Consider the following 25,037-nt stretch of genomic DNA (forward strand, 5'->3'; position numbering starts at 1 on the left):
TAGGGAGCCAGACCCCACTGGTGACCTTGGCAGCCTTCACTGCCCTGCCCACAGCTTCAGTTCAGGGAGTCCCGACAGACTGTGGTCCTTCTCTGCTCCGACCAGCCACCACTGAGACCCCACCATCACAGCAGTCACACCTGGAGCTGAGTGAAGGTGGAACCCCCCACCATTGGCCATCCAGGTGCTCTCGCTGCTAACATTCAGATTTTGCTCCCGGCCCTGGGGCGGGGACCTTGGGCTAATCAGCCTTACGGTGGGTGCCAGGTGTTCTCATCCAGGGGCACTTTCCACGCAGCTGCCGTTGGCTGTCAGGGATGCACCTTGAGAAACCTTCTTGGACCTGTCCTCTGCATCCCTAGGATATCCCAGGCGTGGCCTTTGCCTGCTGCCCTCAGGAGCTGCTGTGCAGGGTGTGGGTGTGAAATGGTGTGGTCCCAGCACAGGCTCTGGGGGATGAGATGCTCGGGCAGTGGGGAGTTGGCCAGAACAGCACTTCCCCAGGAGCTGGGGTGCCTGTGTCGGACATGCAGCCACACACTGGAGATGGCTCCATGGGATCGTCCAGCAGTTTTGGGGTGTCTGGGGGAGGACCTGCAGGGCCCTCAGGGAGGACTCTCGTTCCTCCTCGCCTGCAGCAGGCAGCAGCATTCTGGCCTGTTAACTTGGGTGAGTCCGCCTGAAGCCACCTCTGGGGGGAAACAAGGGAATCCCTCCTAGGAGTGCGGCTGGGGCTTTGGGTGTGAACGTGAGTTCCAGATGCTGCCGGGACTTAAAATCGCTCCTGCCTTCGACCGCATGAGAGCCCCAGCAGCTGGGCCACGCACTCTATGTCACTTTATGAGAGCTTGATGTCCTCACACTGGGCCCAGCTCACACTGGAGACTGAGGCTTCGAGAAGTACCCACCTTCCCCAAGTCACCCACTGGAGTGGGCTAGGCCTGGGACCCAACCCTGGTCTTCTGGGAACCCCTCCTGCCACCAGATTCTGTCTCAGTGCCCCACAAGAGAGACAACTGCCTCCATCCCAGCCCTCCCTCCCAAGCTCTTGGCAGCTAGCGTGGCCTCGGTGGTCTTGTTCCCCCCACAGCCTCCAGAACTAACCCCAGGCGCCTGCCTTCTCCCCGTGTGCTCCCGCAGTCCTGCCCCGGCTTCCCTCTGGCCAGCCGTCCGCACTCACCAGTGCTCCAGCCCCCAGCCCCACTCTGGGCTGCCCCCTCCCATCACACTTCTGCCAGGATTATGGTCACCCAAATTGGGTGTTGGTCTAATCTGAGCCAATCTGGAGGCAAGGCCTCATTCATGCTGTTTCTTTTCCTCTGTTCCCAGTCCCTAGCCAGGCCAGGCCCCTAGTGCGGGCTAGCCCCACAAGGATCTTTCCAGAATGGAAATGGGATTATGCCACTTGTCGATTTAGCTCGAAGTGGCTCTCAACTGCCTTCTCATTGTCTTCTGCCTCCTCAGCCTGTCTTCATGCCCTTCATGAGACCTCAGCCCCCTCCCTGCCCCCTTTCCTCTGGGGCCACGTACACCCAAACTCTTCCCATCTCCAGCTGAACGAACCGTCTTGGGGAGCTCCTGACCCCAACCCAAGTTTGAGGACTGAGTTTTTACCTCTGCTACATGAATATCAATGTGATGAAGACAAAATCACCTTTCCCCCATCCTCCTCCTCTGCTTGCTTCTGAGTAGGAAAGGTTAATAGAACAGAAAGAAGCATCACTTTCTTGCTCAGCTGGAAACCGAGAGTCATCCAGACTCTGGCCCTCAGGCCTCCATGAACCGAACTGAACCCTTACTCCTCTCCCCAACACACGGGAGGCTCCCTGCATCTGTCTCTTGCCACCTTTCTGTCAGTTTTGTTACTGCAGAGTCAGGCTTCTAGCACGCGTCTGAGAATGTCACTTGCCTGCCTAGAAAAGCCCCGATTGGTCACTGCTTGAAGAATGGAATCCCGCTATTACTGAAAACTACATCTAGGGACCAATGACCTTTAACATCAGACTTCAGTTCAAACATATATAAAAACATATTGTCCCAAACCTAAACTACTTTAAAAAAATTTTTTAATGTTTATTTTTGAGAGAGTGAGCAGGGGAGGAGCGGTGGCGGGGGAGCGGGGCGGAGAGACAGAAGATCTGAAGCAGGCTCTGTGATGACGGCAGAGAGCCTGACGCGGGGCTCCAACTCACGAACTGTGAGATCACGACCTGAGCCAAAGTAGGACACTTGACCAACTGAGCCACCCAGGCTCCCCTAAAATTTTTTTAAAGTTTATTAATTTTGAAAAAGACAGAGAATACATGTGTTTGCACACACGTGTGTGCAGGTGGGGAAGGGTGGAGAGAGAGACAATCTTAGGTTCCACCCTCAGCAGGGAGCCCCATTTGCTCAGCATGGAGAACCATGTGGGGCTCCATCTTGGGGTCCCTACCTGAATGGAAATCAAGAGTCTGATGCTCAACTGACTGGGCCACCCAGGAGCCCCCTAAAATACTTTTTAATATCAGGAGAAAAAAGATTCCTTCAGGAAGGAGAAAAGGAGACCCAGCGCCAGCAAGCTCTCTTGCTGCTCACAGCTGTGTGCGGAGGTTGCTTAGCCCGCTGTGCTGCCCCGGGCTCCTTCATGGGTTCCCTTCATCTTCTGGCTCTGCAAGGGCCCCACTCAAACCCCAAATGAGTTTGACTGGAGGAAAAAAACTTTGTCTTGGAAATAAGTGTAAGACACTTGCTTTCCTAAATCCCAAATGCAGCCTCAAATGCGGAAGTGCCCGAATAAGTCATGGTTTTAGAAGCTTCCTGAGTGCATAATTAAACCTGTTGTGTCTGTGGTTTGCATTCTGGGAGCTAATAACTTTGTGATTTCTACTTTATATTTTTATGGCTTTTTATTTGGCCCCTCAAACATCTTTCAAATAAATAACTATGGTCAGCAATTCAAAATCATATGGAGAATTTGTGGGCCCAGGAATTGACCCAGGAGTCACAGGAAAAGTAGGCTTCCTGAACAGCTTCATAGGCCTCAGCTCATGTCCCTCACAGTCCTATTTCTTGGGAAATCTTTCAAAAAAGCAGTCCCTTGGGGTTTCTGGTTGCTCTGCCGGTTAAGGGTCTGACTTCAGTTCACAGGTAGTAGGTTCAAGCCCCGCCTCCGGCTCTGTGCTGGCAGCTCAGAGCCTGGAGCCAACTTTGGATTCTGTGTGTCTCTCTCTCTATGCCCCTCCCCCGATAGTGCTCGTCTTTCTCTCTCTCAAAAATAAATACACATTTTTTAAGAAGCAGCCCCTCTTCTTTCGTCTCCTCTTTTCTCCCCTGAGTTCCTCCTCACAGTTTATAAACATCCCAAATTCCTCCAATCTTGAAACAAAACAAACCCAAACCCTCCCCTCACTCTACGCTACATTCCCACCCCCTCATCTCGTGTCCTTGTGCTCCTCTCCCCCGCTCCTCAATCTTTGCCTCCTCAGCAAAACGTCCTGAAGGCCCTGTCTGCACAGCCTTCACTTTCTTCCTCCAAGCCTCTCAGCTCCTGTCCTGGGGGAGCCCCCCTCCTTAAGCCTGGGGCCCCATCCCTGCCCCCAGGGTCGGTGGCCAAGGGAGTCCTCCTGGTCTAGGGTCTCCAACCCTGTCCTCTGTCTCTAACTCGACTGTTTGCTCCATAGTCCAGCATCACCTTGTTTCAGGCGGGGTACCAATCTGTGAACTTTTCCCCCCCTGTAGTATCTGCTTTTCAGATCATTTTAGACTTTATTGTCTTTTAGAAGAGGACAATTAAAAAGTAAAAGAAATGATTAATAAGTATCTTCAACTCTGCCCCTCCCCCAGTCATGCTGTCTCTCTCAAAAATAAACATTAAAATTTTTTTTGAAAAAAAAAAAAAAGGAAGTATCTTCAACTCAAAATTAATTTATGATATCTCAGACCATTCTTTATTCTCCCCTTAAAAGTACTAAAACTTATCCAGAAAGGCTTGGGCCCTTCCACTGTCACACTAGCCTGGGACGTCTCTAACAAGCCGCCTTCGGATCACCTGATGTTGGGGGAGGAGGGAGCACGACCGAGTCACGACGTAGCCGCGCCCCTGTGGAGCCCCTGGTTAGAGGGAGGCGCGTGAGCGCTGTCCGACACCGACGGGCGGAGCGCACCGGCCCGCGTGCGCGGACTCCGCAGGGTTCTGCCAGCTCCATCGCTCAGAGACGACCCACGTCCTGTGTCTCGCACCCTCCCTGGAAGGTGTTCCGTCTAGACTTAATTACGTCTTTCACACAAATCCACTCCATGTTTGGGTATTTTCAACTTTTACAAGATCTGTTTTGAAAACGGGATTGTGGAGGAAGTGGGCTTCGGCTGAGTGGTCAGGTGGGGGTTGGGGGATGCGTGCTTCGTAAAACAACGTTCAACGCAAAAGCCCGTATAGCGAGTAAGGACAGCGGAGCCTAAAGACGCTGCTCCTCCACTCCCGCGACTTCTGCAGGCGGCGCGCGCCCCGAAGCCCTGCCTGGCGGCGCACTGGCCCCCGGCCCGGCGGCCCGGGCCACGCACCCGCAAGCTCCGCACCGCATCCAGGCTTTCCGGGAAAACGCCTCTATAGACGATGGGGAGCTGGGGTCTAGCAGGGCAGACCCGAGAGCCGGCCTCAGCCATGGAACCCGCCTCGGGGAAAACGCACGGCCGTAGGAGGCGGGACGCGGAGCCCGGCAGGCCCGACCCGAGAACCCCTTCTTCCCCATCCACACGCCCCCCCCACCCCCGCAGCAGGGAGCCAATCAGCTCGCTCCCTACCGGTACACGTCAGGCCGTGGGGGCGGGCCGGCACGCTGCTCTGCTCCGCCGCAAAGTCTCTCCCCCCCAAGCCCGCCTCTTCCGACGTCACGCCTGCGCATACGGTCACGCCCCCAGCTCTGCCTCTGTCCCGTGTGCGCGCGCGCCGTGGCAGAACTCCCGTGAGGCAGTGCGGGCGCGGGGCGCGGCGGCGGGCTTCTGAGGGGCGCGAACGGAGCTTCCAGAGGTGAATGGCTCCGGCCTCGCGGTTCTGGGGGTTGTGGGGCCTTAGGCTGTGGGAGCGACGCCGACCCCACAGCTGCCTCTTCTTTACAGGAATCCCTGGGAATTCTCCTCAGGCGCGGGAGTAGTTGCCTGCGCGATGCAGTCGCGGTCCGCTGGGCGCGGGGAGCGCGAGGCGGGCGTAGGTGGGGAGCGGGGCGCGGGTGAGACTGTGAGGGGGCGTCCGGTGGGGGCCGGGCCTCTGGCGGGACAGCGGGGCGGTTGGGGCCTCAGGCGGGGGACGGGTCGGGGCTCGGGCGGCTGCGGGGTCTCTGGCAGGTGCGGGACTGTGGGGACCCAGGAGGTCGCTCCGGAACTCCACTAACCAGCCGCGCGGATCCGCGGTTTGCGTCTCACGGAATTCGGTGGCTTTTGTGGCTGTGTATCTTATTGACGTGCATCCGTGTCGTAACTGAATTACACAGAAAACAGAAGCAGAGGCGCTTTCGCTCGTGTTAGGCATCCGCGCGGCTCGTCTCCGTCCCCGAAATTCTCTTCGTGAAGTCCGCGGGGTGATTGGGTGCTGCGTTTGTGGCAAAGTAGCAAATGCCGGGAGTATTTTTACTTGTCCGCCTAGTTCTTTGGTGCTTCGCATCTAAAGTTGCGGGCACTTGGTTTGGGGGGTTTTCTTTTTCTTTTGCTGTAGTAGGTTTTTATTTTTTAAGTTTAATTCGTTTATTAGTTGACTTTAGGTGTGTACCGTAATGACTTGACATTTCTGTACACTGCGAAACGGTTGCCGCGTTAAGTCCTTTTACCACCCATCATCCTACAAAGTTACATCTGTTGGGTTGTGGGTTTTTTTTTTATGAGAACTTTTTCTTTAATTTTTTAACGTTTATTTTATTTTTGAGAGATAGACAGAACATGAGCGGGGGAGGGGCAGAGACCGGGAGACACAGAATCGGAAGCAGCTCCAGGCTCCGAGCTGTCAGCACAGAGCCTGGTGTGGGGCTCGAACTCCCAACTGTGAGATCGTGAGCCGAAGTCGGCCGCTTAACCGACTGAGCCCCCCAGGTGATGAGAGGGTGGTTCTTAAATCTGAAGCCTGATTTTCTCTGCACTAGGTTCATCGTGACTGGACATTGATTCTGGTGTGAATGGCGGGTGCTGATTGAATCACCGAGGTAAATAATTCTGTTGACTCTTTCTCAAGGACCTGACCGTATTTATTTCTATTTCCTTCCGTAGGAAGGACAGGGAGAAGAGGCTGCTTAGCCACAGGCTGGCTTGGGCTTGTTTAGATATGTTTATTTTGCATTCAAAACTGAACTCCATGAGATACGATGTGTTTTAAACCACTTTGGAAGAAATAAGATTTTCTTGGTAATTAGGTTTTCATTATTTTTGCTGTGTTCTAAGGAATACCCTAGTTGTTTGTTTCGCTTTATCTCTGTCAAGCATTCAGGCTGTAAACTACCTTCGGTTAGATGCTTCCCAGATACCCTGTGATATTTATCTATATCGTGCTTTTACAGATATAGTTGTCTTATTAGTGGTCTAACGCTTGTTTTTCCCTCCCCAGGAGAAGTCATAGATTTAAAAAAAATTTTTTTCCTTCTCTATGAACTTAACATAAATTTAGTTTGTCTGTATATGGGTTTATTTTCTAAATACCCACACCGTAATCCCATATCAGTTACCAAAAAATTGTGCAGTTAAACCATGAGTTGTGGAAAAGAGTTTGTGGCAACACTAAAAAAAATTGACTATCCCAAAGCTGATACTCTTAATGGGGAAGATTTTGACTGGTTGTTTGAGACTGTTGAAGATGAATCATTTTTGAAGTGGTTTTGTGGGAATGTGAATGAACAGAATGTATTGTCCGAAGAAGAATTGGAAGCTTTTAGGATTCTTCAAGAATCAGGCAAACCCATCCTAGAAGGAGCAGCACTGGATGAAGTTCTTCGAACCTGTAAAACTTCTGATTTGAAAACCTCTACCCTGGATGACAAAGAGCTAGAGAAATTGGAAGTTGAGGTTCAAACCCTACAGAAATTAAAGAACCTCAAAATTCAGCGACGTAATAAAGGCCAGTTGGTGGCCTCAGTAACAAGCCACAAATCTCTGAGGTTAAGTGCAAAAGAAGAAGCAGCCACTAAAAGGCTGAAGCAGAGTCAAGGAATTCTAAATGCTATGAACACAAGGATAAATAATGAACTTCAAGCTCTTACTGATGGAGTTGCTAAATTGATGATGTTTTTCAGACATCCTAATTTGGATCAAGGGACAAATCCACTGGTGTTCTTATCTCAGTTCTCCTTGGAAAAATATCTAAGCCAAGAAGAGCAAAGCACAGCTGCATTAACTTTATATACCAAAAAACAGTTCTTTCAGGGTATACATGAAGTAGTTGAAAGTTCAAATGAAGAAAATTTTCAGCTTGTAGATATACAGGCACCATCTATTTGTGATAATCAAGAAATCCTTGAGGAGAGACGGCTAGAGATGGCTAGGCTGCAGCTAGCATACATTTGTGTTCAACATGAGTTAATTCACTTGAAAGCAAGTAATTTGAGCATGAAGTCAAGTATACAATGGGCAGAGGAGAATCTTCATTGCCTCACTAGCAAGGTAAACATGAGAAATGAGACTAACTTCATATTGTAATTGTTAGTAATGGAGGGTATGTTAATACTAAAGTCTAAAGTACTTTAGAAAGGGGGATATAATACATTTTCTTATTTTGTTTGTTCAGTGCTTAGTTTTGATGTGTCATTGGTCATTGTTTTCTTTCTTTCTTTCTTTTTGTTTTTTTTTGTAATGTTTGTTTATTTTTGAGAGAGAGAATGTGACCAGAGGAGGGACAGATGGGGGGGGGACAGAGGGTCTGAAGCAGGCTCTGTGCTGACAGCAGACAGGCAAACATGGGGCTTGAACTCACGAATCATGAGATGATGACCTAGGCCAAAGTCAGACGAGTAACTGAGCCATCCAGGCACCCTGATGTGTCAGTGTTTCATACAAATAGATCTTCATATTAATAGAAAGCTGAAACAGTAATTATAATTCAATCACATTAGCTAATTTTAAACAAAAGTACTTTTTCTGACTTTGAAATTTGTATAGGTTCAGATTCAGAGAACATTGAAATTCCTTTTTCTTATGTATGGGTGTTCTGCCTTGTCTGCTTCTTTATTGATGCTAATGAAGTCAGGGATCCAGTTCAGTGGCTGAAACCCACACTTTTTGTTGGGAATGTACAGATGTAGTGCACATAATCCATCCGGACTCTTGGAAAGCTTGCTTTCTGGGTGATGTAACCACTAGATAATTGAGTGAAAACAGGACTAAAACTGAATGCCAGCCCCATTACTTCCTATAACTGCCATAAACTCCAGAATCCCGTATAGAGTTCTGTGACTCTACAAGGGTTAAAATCATCTGACAGACTAGGAGAATAGCTATTGGGATTATTTTAGTTTTAAGAAAAACTTAAATAGTGTACATTTGCATTCAGTGAGTAGTGTGCTAATTTTTTATTTTTGTTAAGAGAAGCATGAAAAGATCGCTTTGGTAGCAATTACTATACATATGTGGTAGTAATAGCATTAAAATTTAGTAATTTATCTTTGGCCTAGTCCACACTTTTCCTTTTTTAAACTGTGATTTTGGCTTTTATTAATATGAATTTAGTTTTTATTACTGAGCAGGTTATTTGATAACCTAAAATGGAAAGTAAAAAATTTTTTAATTATTTGAACTTCATACTGACTGCTTTAAATACAATTGCTTTCTCTCTGTAGGCTCTTGGCAAAGACAATTTGGATGCTAAAATTTCTAGCTTGAACAGTGAGATTCTGAAACTTGAAGAACAAATCACTCATATAAAAGATAAAAGTTTGCCTGCTGTGGTAAAAGAGAATGCCCAGTTATTGAATATGCCAGTTGTAAAGGGAGATTTTGATCTGCAGATCGCTAAACAAGACTATTATACAACAAGACAAGAGTTAGTTTTAAATCAGTTGATAAAGCAAAAGGCATCATTTGAACTTCTACAGCTTTCATATGAAATTGAATTGAGAAAGCATTGGGACATATATCGTCAACTAGAAAATTTGGTTCAAGAACTTAGTCAAAGCAACGCGTTGCTCCGCCAGCGATTAGAAATGCTGACAGACCCGTCAGTATCTCAGCAGATAAATCCAAGGAATACCATTGAAACCAAGGACTATTCCACTCATAGGTATGCTTCTGTGTTTCTTTAGTAATTCTTGTTGTTTTTGTGAAATACCATAGAAAGTTTTAACTAAGATTGTGGAATTTTAAAACATTTTTTCAACTCTGTTTTTGGTCCTCTATTCTCTTCTTTCATTTCTCTTGTATATGACTCTTTTCCTTTTGAATATCTTGCTCCCTTTTCTATTCTTGTTCAATCTGGAAGCAGCTGTGTTAGCGCTGGGGTGGTTGGGCTGGAGGAATGAATGTATTCAAGGTCTTATGCACCTTTAAGCACCATTGTTTAGATGCCTTAGTTGAGATTGGAGCAGGAGTTTAACTACAGGGAGTTTGAGTATAGCTTGGGGTGTAGTAGGTATTGCTAGGCAGAGAGTTGATTGCATTTGGAGGTGTAGAGAGAGAAGACTGACTTTATTTCTGTGTCTAGTCAGGTGAATCAGTGAGAAGGAATGCTAGCTCCCAACGTCTTCTGGATGTCTAAGCAGTTGATGATATAATGATATTAAATTGGAGGGCTAAAGTAGTCAAAGGCCTCAAAACTCTGGATCCTATTCCTGATTTTTCTCTAGGACTAGAGGAAAATTATCTAATCCTTTTGTTTTCTTATAAATGAGATGAGGGGCATGGAAAGGGCTGCCCTCATTGTGCAATTTCAGAGGGTGGCATTGACATGAGCTAAGAATGCTTCCCCCTTGAAATTGTGTGGTCACCTCCCACAAGAAAAAATTGGCAGGCTTGGACTTGAACCAGTTTTATGAAGTCTGTTGCAACTTGTTAAAATAATTTTAAAAATACGTGTTTTTTAATTTGAAGAAAAAGAACAAACCCTTTTTGTTAGAAATGTGTAGAAAGTGCTGTCTCACATTTTTCCATCTGTTCCAAAGGATTTTTCTGGTATTAATGTTTGAAGTGTTAAATGGCTTCATGGTTCATTAGGAATTTAACTCAATAATTAAATATGTATAAGACTGGAGTAGCAAGTTTAATATTTCTATAACTTTTTATTCACTTTCTTTTACATTTTATATTTTTAGTTTTTTCTTTTATATCCACCACCATCCTATAAAAATAGATATGTGATGTGAAAGTTAAGTGTCAGAGGTTGACTTGACCTGGGTCTGAAAAGATAGCCGGAACTTAGACTTAGGTCTTCTCTTTCAGGTTCCTTGTTATTTCTACTACATCATAGTGTATTCTGTGGAAGAGATGTTTTCTTGGGAGGTATCTCTGAAACATGCTTTGTTTTTGAAGTACGCTAACGACAGTTAAAAGTCAAAAAGTATTTTATATTTAAAACTTGGGAGATGAGAAAATAGGAATCATATGTAGTAGTTACAATATGTATTTCTGTAATAAGGTAGTATTTTAGCTGGAATGTTTTAGATTGCTTGATTTAGCAGCAGATAGGTTAATTTTTTTCCAGGTTAATATTTTTAAGTCATTTTGTATCTTCAAAGATGTCCAATATAGTGGATTATAATTTTGAAGGCTGTACTATGAGTGAGAATTTTTTCTTATAATTTTTATTTTTACAATTTAGGCTTTATCAACTTTTAGAAGGAGAGAATAAGAAAAAAGAATTGTTTATAACCCATGGAAACCTGGAGGAAGTGGCTGAGAAATTAAAACAGGATGTTTCTTTAGTACAAGATCAGTTGGCAGTATCTACTCGAGAACATTCTTTCTTTCTTTCCAAACTGAATAATGATGTGGATGAGCTTTGTGATACTTTGTATCAAGGAGGAAATCAGCTTTTGCTTAGCGACCAGGTGGGTACCAGCCATAGTAACTGAAGGTGCTGTAAAAATTGTTTCTTGTAAAAGATACTGAAGAAAATGTAAATATGGGGAAGATAATACTCCAAATTCTATTGCCCTAATATAAAATTTATTTTTTTATATTCTAGTTTTTGTTCACAGATATTTTTTAGATGATTTTGACCAGCGTACACAGAATTTTAAAAACTTATAAAATACTTTAGCCATAAAAGGATATGTAATATTTATACCAAGAATTTAAAGAAAAATAAAACTATCCCTGTTACAATTTACCTGTCTTAGCAAATAGAGATGGGATGGCATGCTTCTCCAAATAGCATTTCCCTTCCTTCGTCAAGGAGAACTACTAAGCTTAATTTTATTGTTTGTTTGCTTTTATTTGTGCTTCTATTACACATAGATATTCCTGGACTGTATATTGTTTAGTTTTGTATGTTTTAGAACTTTACGTACAGCGTGTTACTATGTTGTATATATTCTTTAGTAACTTGTTCGTTGATTAATATTAAGATTTTGAGGTTCTTCCATGTTGACATGTGTAAAGCTCTAGCTTATTTATAGTTTTCTGTTTCATATAGTTTTCCATTATATAAAATTCCACAGTTTGATTATCTGTTAAGTTGACAGACATTTCAGTTATTTGGAGATGTTGCTATTGGAGATTCTGCTGCTGTGGATAGTCTGGTGTACGGCTCACAGATGTGCACGCATGTGCACACTCAGCAGTGGGGTTGCTGCTGTATCACTGGTTCTATTTTCAGGATACATCAGATTGTTTTCCGGGGTAGTTGTACCAATTACACCAGTTCAAAGAGATGCTGTTGATTCACATCCTTTTCCTCACATAGCGCTGACTTGTAAATTCTCTTAATCTGTACACTTAACTATTTTTAAGTGTACAATTAAGTGACATTAAGTACAAAAATACATTCGCATATTGTATGTACAACCATGACCGCTCTACATTTCCAGAACAGTTTCATCATCTCAAATAGAAACTCTGTACCCATTAAATAATAATTTTCGTTCCGTCCTCCTCAGCCCACGGTAACTTCTATTCCACTTTCTGTCTCCATGAATTTGCCTGCTCTTGTTACCTAATATAAGTGAAATCATACACTTATATGATTTTTATGCATATTGTAGCATGTGTTAAATTTTTATTCCTTTTTATGACTAATATCCCTATTGTATGTGTAGAGTACATTCTGTTTTTCTGTTTGTCTGTTGTTGGTCACTTGGGTTGCATCCATCCTTTGCTGTTGTGAGTCATGCTGCTGTGAACATTGGTGTACAGGTATCTGAGTCCCTGTTTTTGTTTTTTTGGAGTTTATACCTGGGAGTTGGATTGCAAGATCATGTAGCAATTGTGTTTAACTTCGTGAATAGCTGCCTAACTTTTGCATGGCCACTGTACCATTTTTAAAAATTATTTATTTTTTAAATTTACATCCAAGTTAGTTAGCACATATTGCAACTGTGATTTCAGGAGTAGATTCCTTAATGCACCTTACTCATTTAGCCCATCCCCCTTCCCATAGCCCCTCCAGTAATTCTCTGTTCTCTGTGTTTAAGAGTCTCTTATGTTTTGTCCCCCTCCCTGTTTTTATATTATTTTTGCTTCCCTTCTCTTACATTCATCTGTTTTGTATCTTAAATTCCTCATATGAGTGAAGTCATACGATATTTGTCTTTCTCTGACTAGTTTCGCTTAGCATAATACTCTCTAGTTCCATCCATGTAGATGTAAATGGCAAGATTTCATTCTTTTTGATTGCTGAGTAATACTCCATTGTACATATATACCACATCTTTATCAGTTCTTCCGTCCATGGACATTTGGTCTCTTTCCATACTTTGGCTATTGTTGATAGTGTGCTGCTATAAACATTGGGGTGCATGTGCCCCTTTGAAACAGCCCACCTGTATCCCTTGGATAAATACCTAGTAGTGCAATTCCCGGATCATAGGGTAGTTCTATTTTTAATTTTTCGATGAAACTCCATACTGTTTTCCAGAGTGGCTGTACCAGTTTGCATTCCCACCAGCAGTGCAACGGAAATCCTCTGTCTCTATATGCTTGCCAACATCTGTTGTTGCCTGAGTTGTTAATGTTAGCTGTTCTGAGAGGTGTGAGGTGGTATCTCATTGTGGTTTTGATTTGTGTTTCCCTGATGATGAGTGATGTTGAGCATCTTTTCGTGTGTCTGTTATGTGTCTGCATGTCTTCTTTGGAAAAGTGTCTATTCATGTTTTTTGCTCATTTCTTCCCTGGATTATTTGTTTTTTGGGTGTTGAGTTTGATAAGCTTTTTATAGATTTTAGATACTAATCCTTTATCTGATAGGTTATTTGCAAATATCTTCTCCCATTCCGTTGGTTGCCTTTTAGTTCTGCTGATTGTTTCCTTCCCTGTGCAGAGGCTTTTTATTTTGATGAGGTCCCAGTAGTTCATATTTGCTTTTATTTCCCTTGCCTCCAGAGACCTGTTATATAAGAAATCGCTGTGGCCGAGGTCAAAGAGGTTTTTGCCTGCTTTCTCCTCTAGGATTGATGGCTTCCATCCATTCTGAGTTTATTTTTGTGTATGGTGTAAGAAAGTGGTCCAAGGTCATTTTTCTTCATGTTGCTGTCCAGTTTTCCCAGCACCATTTGCTGAAGAGACCGTCTGTTCCATTGGATATTCTTTCCTGTTTTGTTGAAGATTGGTTGGCCATACATTTGTGGGTCCATTTCTGGGTTCTTTATTCTGTTCCATTGATCTGAGTGTCTGTTCTTGTGCCAGTACCATACTGTCTTGACGATTACAGCTTTGTAATACAACTTAAAGTCTGTGATTGTGATGCCTCCAGCTTTGGTTTTCTTTTTCAAGATTGCTTTGGCTATTCGGGGTCTTTGCTGGTTTATGTTGTAGCTCTGTGAAGAATGCTGATGCTATTTTGATAGGAATTGCACTGAATATGTGGATTGCACAGAATATGTAGATTGCTTTGGGTAGTACTGACATTTTAACAATATTTGTTCTTCGTATCCAGGAGCATGGAATATTTTTCCGTGTGTGTGTGTGTCTTTGTGTGCGCGTGTGCGTGTGTGTGTCTTCTTCAATTTCTTTCATAAGCTTTCTATAGTTTTCAGTGTATAGATTTTTCACTTCTTTGGTTAGATTTATTCCTAGATATTTTACGGGTTTTGGTGCAAACATATATGGGATCTATTCCTTGATTTCTCTCTCTGTTGTTTCATTATTGGTGTATAGGAAAATGCAACCAATTTCTGTGTATTGATTTTATGTTCTGCAACTTTACCGAATTCATAGATCAGTTCTTGCAGTGTTTTGGTGGAATCTTTTGGGTTTTTCATACAGAATATTGTGTCATCTGTGAAGAGTGAGAGTTTGACCTCCTCCTGGCTGATTTGGATGCATTTTATTCCTTTGTGTTGTCTTGATTCCTAAGGCAAGACTTCCTATACTATGTTGAATAACACTGGCGAGATTGGACACCCCTCTTGTTTCTGACCTTAGGGGAAAGCTCTCAGTTTCTCCCCATTGAGGATATTTGTGGTGGGTCTTTCATATATGGCTTTTATGATCTTGAGGTATGAGTTTTGTATCCCTACTTTCTTGGGGGTTTTTATCAAGAAAGGATGCTATATTTTGTCAAATGCTTTCTCTGCATCTATTGACAGGATCATGTGGTTCTTGTCCTTTCTTTTACTGATGTGATGGATCACATTGATTGTTTTGCAGATACTGAACCAGCCCTGCATCCCAGGTATAAACCCCACTTAGTCATGGTGAATAATTTTTATAATGTATCGTTGGATCTGATTGGCTAGTATCATGTTGAGGCTTTTTGCATCCATGTTTATCAGGGAAATTGGTAGTTCTCCTTTTTAGTGGGGTCTTTGGTTTTGGAGTCTAGGCGATACTGGCTTCACAGAAAGTTTGGAAGTTTTACTTACATTTCTGTTTTTTGGAACAGCTTCAAGAGAATAGGTTGTTAGCTCTTTAAATTTTTTTTTTTTTTTTTTTTGAGAGCACGAGCAGGGGAGGGTCAGAGAAAGAGGGAGGTGCAGAATCGGAACAGGCTTTGCTTGAATCCACAAACCTTGAGATCATGACCTGAGCCAAAGTCAGATGCTCAACCGACTGAGCCACCCAGGCGCCCTTCTTCTATAAATGTTTGGTAAATTTCCCCTGGAAAGCCATCTGGCCCTGGACTCTTGTTTTGGGAAGATTTTTGATTATAGTTTGATTTCTTTACTGGTTATGGGCCTGTTCAAATTTCCTATTTCTTCCTGCTTCAGTTTTGGTAGTTTATATGTTTCTAGGAATTTGTCCATTTTCCAGATTGCCCATTTTATTGGTGTATAATTGCTCATAATAGTCTCTTATTATTATTTGTATTTCTGCTGTGTTGGTTGTGATCTCTCCTGTTTCATTTGTGATTTTATTTATTGGGTCCTTTCCTTTTTCTTTTTGATCAGATTGGCTAGGGGTTTATCAATTTTGTTAATTCTTTCAAAGAATCAGCTTCTGGTTTCATTGATCTGTCCAACTGGTTTTTTTGGTTTTGGTAGCATTGATTTCTGCTCTAATCTTTATTATTTTCTGTCTTCTGCTGGTTTTGGGTTGTATTTGCTGTTTTTTTTCCAGCTCTAAGGTATAATGTTAGGTTGTGTATCTGAAACCTTTCTTCCTTCTTTAGGAGGGCCTGGATTGCTATATATTTCCCTCTTATGACCACCTTTGCTGTGTCGCAAAGATTTTATGTTGTAGTGTTATCATGTTCATTGGCTTCCATGTACTTTTTAATTTTCTCTTCAACTTTTTGGTTAGCCCATTCATTCTTTTATTTATTTATTTGTTATATATTTTTTAACGTTTATTTATTTTAAGAGAAAGAGACACAGAGTGTGAGCCGGGGAAGGTCAGAGAGAGAGGGAGACACAGAATCAGAAACAGGCTCCAGGCTCTGAGCTGTCAGCACAGAGCCTGACGCAGGGCTTGGACCCATGAACTGTGAGATTATGACCTGAGCCGAAGTCGGCCGCTTAACCGACTGAGCCACTCAAGCACCCCTCCATTCATTCTCAGTAGGATGGTCTTAGTCTCCAAGTATTTGTTATCTTTCCACATTTTTTCTTGTGGTTGGTTTTGAGTTTCATAGCGTTGTGTACTGAAAATATACATAGTATGATCTTGATCTTTTTGTACTTGTGGAGGGCTGATTTGTGTCCCAGTATGTGATCTGTTCTGGAGAACATTCCATGTGCACTGGAGAAGAATGTGTATTCCGCTGCTTTAGGATGAAATGTTCTGAATATATCTTAAGTCCATACAGATCCTGTCGAGTGTGTCATTCAAAGCCATTGTTTCCTTGTTGATTTAGTTAACTGTACCCTTTTATATTTTCACCAGCAGTGTGCAAGGTTCCAGTTTCTTCATATCCTTGCCTACACTTGTTATTTTCCTTTTTTAAAAAATACATAGGGGTGCCAGGGTTGCTTAGTCAGTTGAGCATCCGACTCTTGATCTCAGTTCAGGTCATGATCTCACGGTTGTGTGAGTTTGAGCCCCACATCAGGCTCTGTTCTGACAACGTGGAGCCTACCTGGGGTTCTGTCTCCTCTCTCTCTGCCCCTCTACTCGCTATGTGTGCCCCCTCAAAATAAATAAATGTTAAGAAAAAATGAAAAAAAAATAGCCATCCTAATTTAATGTGCAAAGTGATAACTATGATTAATTTTTTGAAAATCTATTACTAATTTTGTCTTTTCGTTGTATTAATTATGGAAAAACCTCCTATGATGGTAGAATTGAAAATTTGTTGTAGTTCTATCAGTGTTTTCTTTATATTTGAGTCTATTTTATAAGTTATAGTTGACCCTTGACCAACATGGGTTTGAACTGCATGGGTCCACTTATATGCCAATTTTCTTCAATAAATAAATACAGTGCAGTACTGTAAATGTATTTTTTCACGATTTCCTTAATATTCTTTTTAGGTTACCATATTATAAGATTATAGAATATAATATACATAACATACCAAATATATGTTAATCAACTGTATGTCAACAGTAGACTCTTAGTACTTAAATTTTGGGGGAATCCAAATTTATATGCAAATTTTTGACTGCATGGGGAGTCAGCGTCCTAACCGCCTCCCTGCAATGTTTAAAGGGCAACTGTATAGCCAAGTTTAAAATTGTAGTGAATCATTATCATGGTAGATTTGAATTGCAATGAATTGAACCATTTAGAATTTCATAATCACCTTCTACATTCTTACTATGCTTTCTGTTATAACATTTTCTTTGTCTGATATTAATCTTCCTATCCATCTTTCTTTTGGTTAGTATTTGCAAAATACATGTTTTTCACCTTTCTTTACAAATCTTTTTATTCCTTTTTACTTAGCATTATGAAATACACATTTTTACTCTGAAGAATTTTCTTAATTTTTAATATTACAGTAATTTTTGTAATCAGTCCATTATTGTTGGATATTTTTTGATAGTATTCAATTTTTTCTTTGCTCTTGAATGACATCATGTATATCTAGTGTATATAGTTTTTTGTTGTCAGATACTTTCATTTGGATGAATTCTTGGAAATAGGATTATAGGCTTTCTTGGGTATACACATTTTGGGGGGCAGTGAGGGGAGGAGGGAGCCTTTGATGCTGCCATATTGCTTTTCCGAGAAGTTGCACCTGTTATTCATGCCACCAGCACTATATAAATATCTGCTAGACACTACTGATCATATGGTACACCATCATTTTATGAATTGCTAAAAAAAAGAAACTATGTTAAACTGACACAATACTTTTTTATTTTGAATTTTTATTGAATACTTCCTAGAAAATATCTTTTAGGTGCAGGTAGACATAGATTTTTATCGTACACATTTTTAAAAGTTTTTTTTGGAGCACCTGGGTGGCTCAGTCGGTTAAGCGTCCAGCTTCGGCTCAGGTCATGATCTCACAGTTCGCGGATTCCAGCCCCGCATCAGGCTCCGTGCTGACAGTTAGCTCAGAGCCTGGAGCCTGCTTCAGATTCTGTGTCTCCCTCTCTCTCTGACCCTCCCCTGCTTGCACTGTCTCTCTGTCTCTCAAAAATAAATTTAAAAACATCAAAAAAAAGTTTTTTTAATATTATATCACCTTTGAATATACACATTAGAAGGAATAAAATAAGCCAACTAAAATGGTTAGGGTATTTCAAAGCTTTACACTTAACATACAGTTCTTCTATGTTATTATTATTTTTTTCAGTTTATTAGAGAGAGAGGGAAAGAGAGCAGGAAAGGGGCAGACAGAGAAGAAGAGAAAGAATTTTAAGCAGGCTCCAAGCTCTGAGGTGTCAGTGCAGAGACTGATGTGGGGCCCAAACTCTTGAGCTATGAGATCATGACCTTAACCAAAGTCAGATGTTTAACTGACTGAGTGCTCTTTTTATGTCACTTTTTGACTCAAAGTTGTTTATTTTTCTGCACCATACATTAAGAATGTTGGTGATAGGAAAAAAAAAAAAACCCAAAACAAAACCCCTTAATAACCCAATAAAAAATGGGCTAAAGACTTGAGTAGAGATTTCTCCAAAGAAGATATACAGAAGGCCAACAGGTATATGGATAGTGCTCAGTGTCATCAGGGAAATGCACATCAAAATCACAGTGAACGGGTGGGGGTAGGGGTGCACACCTGGGTGACTCAGTTAAGCATCCAACTTTGTCTCAGGTCATGATCTCATGGTTTCTGGATTCGAGCCCCATGGTCGGCTCTGTGCTTAGAGCTCAGAGCCTGGAGCCTGCTTTGGATTGTGTCTCCCTCTCTCTCTCTGCCTCTCCCCCCCTTTGTGCTCTATCTCTCTCTCTCAAAAATAAATAGACATTAAAAAAAGAATAACCCACAATGAATGATTACCTTATGCCTGTTAGCATGGCTAGTATCAAAAAAGCAAAACCAAAAAGTGTTGGGGAATGTCGAGAGATTGGAACCCTTGTACACTGTTGCTAGAAATGCAAACTGGTGCAGCAGCCGCTGTGGAAAACACTGTGGAGATTCCTCAAAAAATTAATGATCCATATGATCTGGTAATTCCATTTCTGAATATTTAAACAGAAGAATTGAAAGCAGGATCCTGAGGAACGATTAGCACTTACACAGTCATTGTAGCACTATTCATATAGCCAGGTGTGGGGACAGCTTAAGTGGCCGTCTGTGGAGTCATGGATGAGGAGAATGGGGTGTGTACATGCAAGATATCATTCAGCCTTAAGAAAACATCCTGTAGTGTGTAACAACATGGATGGACCTGGAGGAAATTATGCTAAGTGAACTAAGCCAGTCACAAGGACAAATAATGTGTGACTCCACTTAACAAAGATTCTTAGAGGCAGGGAATAGAATGGTGGTCGGCAGGGATCGGGGAAGGGAATGGGTTGTTAATCAGCAGAAAAAAAGTTTCAGTTATGTAAGTTGCATAAGTTTTGGAGATAATGCTGTACAGTATTGTGCCTGAGTTAACAATACCGCATTGTACTCTTAAAAATCTGTTAAGAGGGAAGATCTCATGTTAAGTGTTCTTACCACAGTAAAATTTTTTTTTCTGGATGTTGCTGATAGAGGATTCCTTAGGAGTGGTTAATAGTAATTACAAGATGTTCTGAATTATAAAATGATATGGATATCAGATATCTTAAAGTGTGAAAGATTGCATTCTAGAATCACTAAAGTGTGATGATTTCACTATAATTCACTGGGTGTCATTTAATGTTTTTCTTTAACCCAGTGAAATGTAAGAATGATACACATATAAATTTTAACTTGTATTTTTGTTCTTAATGTGGATATTTTTCAGTGTTTTAGGAATATTATTTTAGCAACTGTTAAGATCTTGAATATTGAAATTAAAGGTGCAATTGTAGTTTCTCATTAAAGTGTACCAAGTTTTTCCTCAAAGGAGATCACTTAATGTAGATATTACTTGATTTTGTTAAAATATAATCGCAGGAGTACTGCTCTTTGGAACTGGCATTTATGACACATGGCAAGCAGTTATTCCTGAACTGTTTATGAGAATCACCAGGGAGTTGTTGGAGTTTGAGTAATGTAGTCTAGAGTGAGGTATAGGAATCTGTATTTATCACAAGCAGCCCAGGTGATTACCATGCTAGCAGACCATTTTGAGAAGGTGCAGAAGATTGAGACAGAACTGTGGATTTTCTCTTTGGGGATACTGGCTAGAAATTTCTAGAAGTAGAATACTTGATTAGAAAGCTATGGAAACTTGTAATAAACAGTTCTTAATTTTAGGAGGTGAGCATTTTGGTGTATTAAATGTGAAGGATCTGGCATGTCTAGGTTCTTGAGCAGGAGAATTACATGGTAAATCTGGATTGTTGAATGGTACATGAAATTCTGTCTTCTGTAACAATGAAAAAAGAAAAATGGAGATTTTTGTTGAGGTGATTCTTTTTTATTGGTAATTGCTTCACTTCAAGGCTTTCTCAGTACCTCTAGTCTGAGATTAGGCTTAAAAAGGTTTGATCAGTGGATTGTAAGCTTCATGAAGGAGATGGTGTTCATTCTTATACCTGTAGTCTCTAAGAACAGTGCTTGGCGTGTAGTGGGCACTTAGTAGTATATGTTGAGTGTGTGAGTATGCGTAACAGTACATCTCAAGTTCTCTCCAGGGAGTGACAGTTTGCTCTGAATCTTTGCAAGTTACCTGTCCAAAGTTGTAATTGATTCTAACGTAGACTTTATATTAAACCTGCTGTGGATTTTTAATTGAAGTTTATCATTAAAATCATGGAAATAATTATAGCATTTAGGTTCTTTCCATGTAAATTACATCTGAAATCTTTGTAATTGCTATTACAAATAGAGCTTTTGTATTAAAAGCATTTTTATTTTTCATCTAGGAGTTAACAGAGCAGTTTCGTCATGTTGAATCCCAACTGAATAAGCTAAATAATCTTCTTACTGATATTCTTGCTGATGTGAAGACAAAAAGAAAAATTTTGGCATCTAATAAACTGCATCAAATGGAAAGAGAATTATATGTATATTTTTTAAAAGATGAAGATTATCTGAAAGACATTGTGGAGAATTTAGAAAACCAATCAAAGATTAAGGCCATTGGTCTGGAAGATTGAAAATTATTAAAAATGGAATCCTTACTACATATACTGTGTTTTAATGTTTTATGTATTAGGAGGAAAATATAGCTAATAAACAACTAAAATTTTAAGTTTGAGGCCAATGGAACGTTTCATTAATTCAAATATTATATCAGTTTGGTTTTTTCCTTATATGTTTATTCAAAGTATCAGTGCTTTCTATGACTTGAACATTTCCTTAGTGGCACCTAGTTCTGATAACTTTTTTTTACAGGGAAGAAGCATTATTATGTAATGTAAATATTTCTTACTAGAAAATTCAGTCTCTGTTACTTTTTCCCCCTAGAAATAGAAAATTTCTACTGTTAAATATTTTAAACCTTTGTAGAACTTTGAATCAGCATTGTTAAGCCCTAGTAAAGGTTTGTAGACTTTACTATATTATAGACCTTAATATGGAATAGCTAAGTCCTCTCATATTTGACTATAAAGTAAAATACTCAAATTATATTCCCCAGTAATTCCCTGCTGTAGACTTTGAGACTCTGAATGTTCGTATTTATACCACAAAGAATGTTGGGTGTCCATTGGCTGTTACTCATTTTAGCATCTGGGTCCTGAGGACTTACAGAGGAAAAGGAAGATCAAGGTATTCAAGGAATATTCCTTATTCAAGAATATTCCTGCTCTAGAATATATTACTTTTTTAATATGGTAAGCTAGTCTAAAAACTACACATTTTACGTGGTCTTTGTGGAATTTTTTTAGCTATAGCCATCAGAAAATGAGTATGCTTGGTTAGCAGATAAGCCCTGATAATTTTTATAATCTGTTGAGCAAAATGATTTTGCCAATTATTATATTTGTACATTATTTAAAAATTTATATTTATTAAGTAAATTGAAAATGCTTGAAAATTTGTAACAATAAATTTTGTCTAAGATTTTGCTGTTAGTTCCTCATGGGGGACTTTTATTCCTTTTAGTGGAAAGAATTTACTTAAAACTCTTCTTTTCTCCAGTAACGTGCAAAAATATGTCACCTGACTTCCTGGCTCATGGAACAGCAGATTCTGTTTAGATTAGTGCCATTTGTGTTAGATGTATGACCAGCTACAGGGTGATTTGTACTGTCCCTTCCAGACCTTCACCCACTCAGCCCAGGGGCCAGTACAGCTGAATGGTGTGCATGAAATGATGTCCAGTTGTGTGTCCATCATAATTACCCAAATCCATTAAAAATGTTTATGTTACTAAATTTGTATAATTGAGGATTATATAAGCCATTGGTTTCAGACCTCAGGAAGTATATGAATAGATTGCTTGCTTCAGAATTGGTTAACTAGAAAATGTATTCTTTGTTACCTCTTTACCATAATATTCCATTTGAGTCTCTAACCATTTTGCCACCTTCTTACTATTGTATTGGTAATTATGGAGATAATAGATACCTATTTTATGTGATCTTTAATAGTAATTTTTATGAATGCCTCCATATATAACATTTTTCCAAATAACTTCTTAATTTTGAAATAAAATTAATATATGGGTATTATGTTTATCTTATGTTTAGGATATATGAAAATGGAAAATTATGAGGCATTTGTAGGCTTTGATCCCTGTAAGATACCGCTCTCCAGTGTTGCTCAGAAGATTATGTCTGCTCTGCACTCAGGTGACTTAGCGGAGTCTAAGCATTGGAGAGGAAGTGAAAAGAGTGAGTAATTTTTGTGAATCTATCTATCTTTAGTTACCTTAACTACGGCTTGGAAATGAACCAGCAGAATTATTCTAAGGAACCTTGTATAGGGAGCTTTGCTACAAACAAATGGAGCCCATCTCCTCTTGGTTTCCTCTCGTTCAGTGATGACTGAGCTGCTGCTCCCTAGACTTCACATTCTCTTAGCCCAAAACACTTAAAATGTAGCACTCTCTTCTTCTTTCCAGTCATTTATGCCACACATTTGCTGAGAATCTGCACTGGCTGTGTAAGTGACCTCAGGAGAGATGAGCTCTTTCACAGTGCCCCTGGCGTCAGCCTTAGCTCTTGGGTCATTGAGCGTACATTGACATCGTATTTGCTTACTGTGTGTGGTGGAAAAGAGAGGTGTTTTTTGACAGTGTGTGTATTATGCTGCCAGAGAAATGAATAAACTTCTAGGTGGCTAAGATCAGCGTATCTGTGTATTTGTGTTTATGACATCATGTATAACAGTAGTGACGTAAAACAAGTGTGACTGAAATATTTGGAAGACCAGTTATTTTTTTTACTAGCAAAGTTTTGTTTTTTTATATTTAAGTCTGAGTCAATTTGTTGTTTCTTTTCTACAGAATAAGTTATATGTGAATGAGATAAAATTGAGTATTTGTGATGAAATAATTGAGAGTATTGACACATTGTGCAAAAGCTATATACGTGCAGTTTCTTGATGAAGAAATAGGTAGCACTTAACAGTTCGATCTGTTCATATTCAGGCAGCTGTTGATCATGAGCCTTGATATAGTAGAAGTCATCGATAAATGAACTGTTAAGAATTTTTGGGTATGGACTACCTACCTCGCAATTGATAGTGTTTTGGGGAATGGTCGGCGGGTAGGTAGATAGTAAGGAAGATATATATTTAAACATCAAAGAGCTTTCCCTTTATTTTGTATACCTCCTAAAATAAAAGAGTAATGTGTACTTGACAGAAATGTACTTCGTTTAAAAAACCAATAGGAATAAAATGATAGAAATAGTAAAATGTCTCCGTTAGCTTCACTGTGAGTCTGTTGAGAAAGATTTATGGCCATCAGTCCATCTTGTGAACTCTTGTTATGTTCTTATAATACCCCATAAAATTCCAGTTTTCATACATCTATTGAGAGGTAATGGGAAAAAATAAAGGTATTTTTCTGTCAAATGTTACTGGATTTGAAAAAATAGTGGAGTTTTCATATGGAGTCTGTATTGTCTGTTGCTATGTAACACCCTTACTAACAACTTAGCAACCTAAAACAACCCACATTTGTTATCTCCCAGTGTCTATGGGTCAGGAGCTGGGACACAGCTTAGCTTCACCGTCTGCTGGGCTACAGCCCAGAGGTGTCAGCCAGGGCCTCGGTGTCCTCAGAGGCTCGGATGGGGAAGCATTTGCTTCCAGTTCACATGGTTGTTGACAGATTCAGTTCCTTGTACGCTTTCGGACTGAGGGCCTTGGTTGGCTGTTGGCTCTAAGACACCTTCAGTTCCTTTTCACATGATTCTCCTTAGGCCGAGCCGTACGTGATAGTAGCTTGCTTTTTTCCTGGCAAGACTGTCGTCATAGTCGTCTGCAAAGTAACTGGGAACATCTGTCACTGTTGCTGCCCTCCGTGGGTGAGGAGTGAGCCAGGAAGTCCTACCCACACTCAAGGGTGTGAGTTCTAGGAAGAAGAGGTCTTGGGACCACCCTGCAGTCCGTCTGCCACAGACTCCCACCAGTTCTGTTTCTTATTTTGTATGGATTAGGTTAAATTGGTTGCTGGTGGGTTATTGATGAATGATGCTAGACCTAAGATCTAGTTAATTCCTGGACCCTTGTCACATGCTGAGTTGTTACTGCATCAGACCCTTACCTCTTACAAGTAAAATACTGTATTTGGCGTTTCGTTTCTAAAGCCCATTTCATACCAAATTAATATAAAAATTGAACTCGTTAATCAGCAAGAATAACTACAAATATTTGTTATTTCAAACAAGTAACATCAAACAACATTACCATTACACATCACTTCAGGGTCTGCGTTTCTGATGTGCTACACTGAGGATTGCGCGATGCCTATGCAGGCAGGGATGTATTACGTATATCTTCTTGTTGCAAAATTTATCATTATTTAAAAACCCTGTGCTGTGAAAAACAAAATATGCAAAACTTAAACTAC

At 40.9% G+C, this 25,037-nt stretch overlaps 2 protein-coding genes across 3 annotated transcripts in view; both read left to right on the forward strand.

The window, feature by feature from the left end:
• Positions 1-4,979: 4,979 nt before the first annotated feature.
• Positions 4,980-21,272, forward strand: HAUS3 (HAUS augmin like complex subunit 3). 2 transcript variants are annotated; one of them, XM_029949508.1, is made up of 7 exons: positions 4,980-5,008; positions 6,111-6,137; positions 6,235-6,369; positions 6,569-7,617; positions 8,790-9,229; positions 10,763-10,991; positions 20,938-21,272. In XM_029949508.1, exons 4-7 carry the CDS (start codon positions 6,709-6,711, stop codon positions 21,169-21,171), a joined length of 1,812 nt encoding a protein of 603 aa, XP_029805368.1. In that variant the 5' UTR covers positions 4,980-5,008; positions 6,111-6,137; positions 6,235-6,369; positions 6,569-6,708; the 3' UTR covers positions 21,172-21,272. The 2 variants fall into 2 exon arrangements, with proteins under 2 accessions (XP_029805368.1, XP_029805363.1); XM_029949503.1 differs by lacking the exon at positions 6,235-6,369 and having other exon boundaries at positions 4,988-5,008; positions 6,111-6,170.
• The window catches only part of POLN (DNA polymerase nu), a 155,966-nt gene continuing 135,908 nt past the window's right edge, over positions 4,980-25,037 (forward strand). The window contains exons 1-3 of the mRNA XM_029952606.1: positions 4,980-5,008; positions 6,111-6,170; positions 22,708-22,851. Of these exons, the coding sequence (XP_029808466.1) occupies positions 22,713-22,851 (139 nt within the window). The 5' untranslated portion in view covers positions 4,980-5,008; positions 6,111-6,170; positions 22,708-22,712. The remainder of the gene's footprint in view (positions 5,009-6,110; positions 6,171-22,707; positions 22,852-25,037) is intronic.

The sequence above is a fragment of the Suricata suricatta genome, chromosome 1 (genome assembly GCF_006229205.1).
Source record: "Suricata suricatta isolate VVHF042 chromosome 1, meerkat_22Aug2017_6uvM2_HiC, whole genome shotgun sequence".
Lineage (NCBI taxonomy): Eukaryota > Metazoa > Chordata > Mammalia > Carnivora > Herpestidae > Suricata > Suricata suricatta.

Bases quoted from the DNA above. Each gene is read 5' to 3' on its own strand.
- HAUS3 (XM_029949508.1), top strand. From the start codon at position 6,709: ATGAGTTGTGGAAAAGAGTTTGTGGCAACACTAAAAAAAATTGACTAT. The intron at 9,230-10,762 runs GTATGCTTCTGT...TTTACAATTTAG, and splicing joins AAGGACTATTCCACTCATAG to GCTTTATCAACTTTTAGAAG. The intron at 10,992-20,937 runs GTGGGTACCAGC...TTTTTCATCTAG, and splicing joins AGCTTTTGCTTAGCGACCAG to GAGTTAACAGAGCAGTTTCG.